Raw genomic sequence first — 6,000 nt, forward strand, 5'->3', positions numbered from 1 at the left:
AAGTGAAATACATGATGGAGACGATGGTGCACTATAATCGTACATTTGATAAAAAAAGTACAAATTCAAATACTAGCCTCAGTATGGCTTCTTGCTATACCAAAATCGCTTATAATGTCATTAAATGTCACTTTTTGCGAAAAGTCATCTTTAATAGAAAGCTTAGCAGAAGAAATAGTCGAGCTGTTCCATCGTTGACCGCAGATAATTATTTATGCATTTGAGTTTCAAAAAAGAACGTTCAATTTTAGCATAGGTTTAAAGTAAATGAAACATACTTATTTAAATTAGGAATACCATATTTACTTTAGTAAAACATTTTGACAGCTTATCTTCTATTTGTTCCCTAATCATTACAGCCACAGGTTTATCCACCAATCAATTATTGACAACGGATTATTCTCATCTGTAAATGCATCTTCCAGATAGTGGTCTATGAATGCAAAATTGCCAAGGGCCTAGGAAGACTTTAAGCGGCATTAAATAAAGAAATAATTTTCTTAGGATAAGTTGATTTATTATAATACTATAATATCATATTCTAAGGAGTTTTGAGAAATCAGAGACAAAGTAAAATGAAATTTCCGGTTAACGGATATTGCGCGAGCTTACATATAAGGCCTAATTAATATAAATACAATGTCGTCCCCTTAACAGAGAAGTTATCTGCATTTTAAAACAAGAAACGGAATTAAGTAATGCTAGTTTTATTTGAGAAACCATGTAATCAATAAAACACCTAACCAAAAGATATTTTACTTAAATTTCGAATATCGTCAATCTCAGTGAAACAGAACTAAAGTTATCGTGTTCACACTTAAATAGTATAAAGGGCCATTTCTGTTTACACAGATATGACAGAAAATATGTCATATATTGTATCTTTTATAATTAAATACGTACGCCTAGTAGTGATTTTCATCTAGCTCACTGAATCAGTACTCGTGTTACTAGTTTACTAGAAATCAACAAACTTCGAAAAAAAAATTTAAATTAGTATAAAATACTAATATATTTTTGTCCACCTAATTGAAAACTCAAAAAGTCCGTATTCAAAAATAAACATATAGAACTAAAAGACAGAAAAATAGAGAGGCAGGAAGGCAGAAAGGAAGAAAGCGAAAAAGACTAACTTACAAAAAGACTAAAGACAGAAGCAGAAAGGCAATAATAAAGTAGGTATATATGAACATTTAAAGATTGATAAATTGTAACAGACTGGCATATCAATCGCAGTTTGTAGCAATCATTTGGCCTTAATATAAAAAAGACGAAAATAGCAGTTAAAAACGCTTGTTTTCACGAATCTCTAAAATTAAAAAAAAACCATGTCGACAGAAATAGTGTTACCGATATTTACATATTAAACAACTTGTTCTTTTTTGTTAATTTTTTAAAATACTATTTCGTAGAAATTATTAAAACATGGCTTCAAAAATAAAATTCGTTTATTTTCCCAAATATCATTAAACGCCTGTTCAATTTCGCCTAACCTTTCATATTTATTTAACATGTCATAAAATGTACTGACAACAACTTGAGGTTAATACATAGCAACAGTAATACATCATATAAAATAGTACTATTTCCTATATTTTACGTCTTCTCAATATGTTTATGTCTCAATGTGTTTATTCTTTTCTTGGAATATCCTGAAATTATAAAAACGAGTTTAATTTTACGAATAGTTGGGTTCTTCTATCTAGGGGCTTATATATAGCAACAGACAAATACAACGTATACAACAGTAGATAACACTAACACTCTATAATAATAATAATAATAATGCCCCAATAGTAAATTCCTTAACATAATCTTACTATACTCCTCAATAATACATTTCTCAATATCATTATACAGTAGTTGTCGTAAAACACTCGTGATAGAATGTCTGTTACAAAGTTCTCAGTTCCCTTGATATGTTTCACAGTACAGGCTAATTCCTGTAGTGCAAGGGCCCATCGTCAGATGCGTACGTCGCCATAGATGGTCATCTTTCCTTAAAGACGATCTGAGTTCCCTTCCCGATAGCCGTTTTAACTACATCATTTAACCCTTTATTTACGGAATTATGTTCTGAATGAGATTTTTACTTAAACAATGTGTTACTATATTGCTTTTGGCACATTCAAAGCATATATCGAAGGAAATTCCATTTCATAAATTTTTAATGGCCCAACATTTTTTTTTTACAAAACAGGAACAAACGATACAATTTATTAACTAATAACATGGCAATCATTATAACAATCACTTTTTGTAATTTTCACACATGAATACAGCACAAAAGAATATTTTGAGTACGATTTTTACTGGATTTTCTATCGGAACACATCTTAGACCTCAAACACAGCAAAAGTAGTCGACATGTCATGCTCCCTCAATCTTGTCTGTGGTCTTTCTGGTGTAGCAACGGTTGCCGGAATGAACATGATTTTGCTGGAAGCTTCCAATAGCTAGTACAATGAGCCGCATTAACAAACAAAAGCCTAGTCATTCAGCACGCAACTACAAGTAATACTAGTAAAATTGTACCCTACTAGAATGTTATGACAAGTCTACACTACAGTGCAAAGTTCATAAATAGAAGTGAGCTCAATGTGTTTAGGATAGCCGTAGTGGCCTACTCCTTTCTGTTTACTGATTAAAATTTACCATATTGATCTATACTATATGCAGAAGTATGGACTATTACTAGATTACATGTATACATTACGTATATGCTAGTTTTTGTAGGCAAGACAGTTTAGTGCAGTAAATATAACTAACAAATTAAATCTTACAACTAGAACTAGGCTTTGGTATACAAATGAAGTAAACTAAACCTTGTAAACGAGCCTGCAACTGATACCTTTATTCTTGTTATTTTTTACTACTAGAAATTAACATGTAATTACAATATTTCTTAGGTAAACCATATGCTAAACTTCTTATAAATGTGTAAATATCATTTTTTGAGTACATTTCGATAATTAATTATCAAGACAATAATTATGTAACTCCACATAAAAAATCTGCCATTTTCTAAAAATCCTAAAAATATGACCGTGTGCCCTGACGGTACTTATAAGTCCACTTGTAAACATCGATCTAATACAAAGACAATTTGATAAAAATTGTATAACTAGAAGTTAAATGCGTTTGCCTGACTATTGAAGTTGCCAATAAAAAATATTTGGGGTTGAAAACTTGAAAAATAAGGTAAAACAAAGGGAAATCAAGAACGTATGTGAGAAATGTACAGAAAAATTGTGAACTACCGATATAGCAAGACATTAAAAATGGCGCCACACCTGTAATTTTCAAAAAACATTGATACCTCCGACTACCGGCGACTCAGGGGAGATAATACTATTAATTACTTCAATAATTTTTAAAATTTGTATTAAATTAAAAATAATACAGGCATTTAATTAAAGTGGTACTTATAAGTACCGTCAGTAGATAAAGGGTTAACTCCAGCCTGTAATCATCGTACACAGCTTCTGTAAAAAAAAAAAAAAGAAAAATTAACATTTATTAAATAAATTATCTTTAACAATAAAACTTACCAAGTACACTACATTTGGAGGGATACGCCTCCCAATTTTGTGTTTTACCTCACTCTCATATGCGAGTCTTTAAGCAGGGAGAAAATTCCTAACATATCACGCTGAGCTGTGGGACACGCCCTTGATATGAGACCAAAACCACCGCAGCAATAACACTTGAGATCATCTAACCGTCGATGTACATTTTCAGTACGCCAGTTGCTCGCCCTACTGGTCCCGTTGGGACAGTTTCGTTGTATGTGGGCTGGCTTTCTACAGCTATAACAGGCGCCTGTATCTAAATACATACTGCACTCTTTGGCAATGTGACCTTGTTCATTGCACTTGTAGCACCAATAAGGTCTTTTGTTGTTTCCATACTCCACAACGGCTCTTTTATCTGACCTATTTCTCCAAGTAAAACCGCTACTACTATTGCTATGACAATCCCTGGCATAGTGTCAATGACGTCCACATGTGTAACATCTACTGCTCAGGCTGACCTTGCTAACACCATGTATAGGTTGTACACCAGCTAGTCATGCCTTCCGTTTACCTTATTCGTTCCTGTCCCGTCTAGGGGTGGGGCAGACTCCCGCGATATGATCGACTCCCCCGAATGTGTAGCACACAATTTCTTCCGTGGAAGGACAATTGTGGCGTCCTGAAGATCGCGGTGTCGTGTTTTGCCAGGGGATCCTCTCTACTGTCGAACTTGCAGTAGATAACACTAACGTAAGGGGTGGTTTGGGTTACTGGTCTCGTCACTCTAGCGTTTTGAGTGCTCCTATAGTTGTCAATAATTTTAAGATTATCTTCCACTCTTACCTTAGCAGCGTCATTCAGCCTCTCCAACAGATCACACGTGACAACCAAGTCCTCAAACGTTTCTTTTGTCTCCGACTGCCGGACCCACGCTCTCAAAGCGGCTTCTGTGTTGACTGCGAAGCTTCTCATGTCGTCATGTGTTGGTACTAGCTGGTGGAATCTGACCCTATAATTTTTCCTCGTTGAAACCTGCGTGCGTCCTTAACATTACCTTAACTGACTCGAAGTCATTGTGCAAGTTCAGTCCCGTCTCAACTAGGAAAATCTTCAAGTGGCCACTCATCTTGTCCGTCCGCAGAAGCGACCAGTCCTTGGGGTCGATACCTTGTCTCTTGGCTTGACTTTCAAAGTGTCTCTCGTAAGCACCCAGGTCCTCGTCTACCGCCATTGCCGCCACGTCCCTCAAGCGGGGTACAGAGTTACTTACCTTTACCACGACATCGCCCTTCACATCTTCTACCCTCCTCAACTCTTCCTTTACCCACACCGCCAAACTGTCATCACTCAGCCCGATTAGCTTCCCCTCCTCCTTCAAGTCACTGATTAACTGTCTTCTGGAACTCCTGGTGGTCTCCAAGTTAACCGGGCGGGCCCCCAAATGTTGGGTTCTTCTGTCTAGGGGTTTATATATAGCAACAGACAAATACAACGTATACAACAGTAGATAACACTAACACTCTATAATAATAATTATAATATTAATAATAATAAGATATTTAATATATATACAGTAATAAAATAATAAAAGATCAAATGGGGTCTACAATAATAATAACAATACTCAACACCAAGTTCCATGTCCACAGCCACACTACAACTAACTGCTTCACACACTGGTACACGCTCTGACACGTGTCACCTGACACACCTCATGTGAACACCTCTCGCTCCATGTAAACACACTCAACCAAGGGATACAACTATACACCAAAGGGAGGGTACCTATCGTTCCAGCACACAACACACACACACACAAACAGGGGACATGTAAGGGACGTAACACGAATAATTACCATATATACATAAAACACACAATTAATTGTGAATATGAGTACATAAAATAAACATGTTTTAAAAAGTATAGTTTAAACTTAAATACATATATGAAATCTTAATGTATACTTGAGCTAATTACATATTGCTCATCCAGTTGGTAATAAACATTGTGGTTGAGTTGGTAAAACAGTTTTTCTTTCGCTGTAATAAAATCGAAATTTTAAAAAATCGCAAAGATTTATTATTTGATATAAATGTTTTATGTATAAACTATATATAGGCCTATATATATATATATATATATATATATATATATATATATATATATATATATATATATATATATATATATATATATATATATATATATAATCCAATATCGGCTAGGCCTCTGTTCCGGCTATTTAAAGCCATGTCATTATTTAAAATGTAGTCTCGGGGGAAAATAGTTTAATACTTTACAGAAAACAATTATTTCTCTACAGCATATGTGTTACCATTAAAAACATACGGTGTAGTTTCTTTATAACTATGAAAGCAGCGACAATACTCCTTAATACAAATAACGTACACGTGCATCAATAAGTGAATCCAAACCCACACCCACACCCACACCTCCACCTCCACCTCCACCTACACCTACAGC

At 34.8% G+C, this 6,000-nt stretch overlaps 1 protein-coding gene across 1 annotated transcript; it reads right to left on the minus strand.

Annotated features, from left to right (window-relative positions):
* Window positions 1-3,595: 3,595 nt before the first annotated feature.
* Window positions 3,596-4,746, minus strand: LOC131950358 (DNA-binding protein HEXBP-like). The gene is made up of 2 exons (XM_059312460.1): window positions 4,580-4,746; window positions 3,596-3,980 (listed from the first exon to the last, which is right to left on the minus strand). Exons 1-2 carry the CDS (start codon window positions 4,744-4,746, stop codon window positions 3,596-3,598), a joined length of 552 nt encoding a protein of 183 aa, XP_059168443.1.
* Window positions 4,747-6,000: the final 1,254 nt, after the last annotated feature.

This window comes from Physella acuta, unplaced genomic scaffold, assembly GCF_028476545.2.
Source record: "Physella acuta isolate Inbredline_101_S28 unplaced genomic scaffold, ASM2847654v3 ptg000756l, whole genome shotgun sequence".
Classification (NCBI taxonomy): domain Eukaryota; kingdom Metazoa; phylum Mollusca; class Gastropoda; family Physidae; genus Physella; species Physella acuta.

Excerpts from the sequence above, each read along its gene's own strand:
- LOC131950358 (XM_059312460.1), bottom strand. The coding sequence starts at position 4,746 with ATGGCGGTAGACGAGGACCTGGGTGCTTACGAGAGACACTTTGAAAGT. Across the intron at positions 3,981-4,579 it reads AACTTGCACAATGACTTCGA|GGATTGTCATAGCAATAGTA; the intron begins GTCAGTTAAGGT and ends ACACTATGCCAG.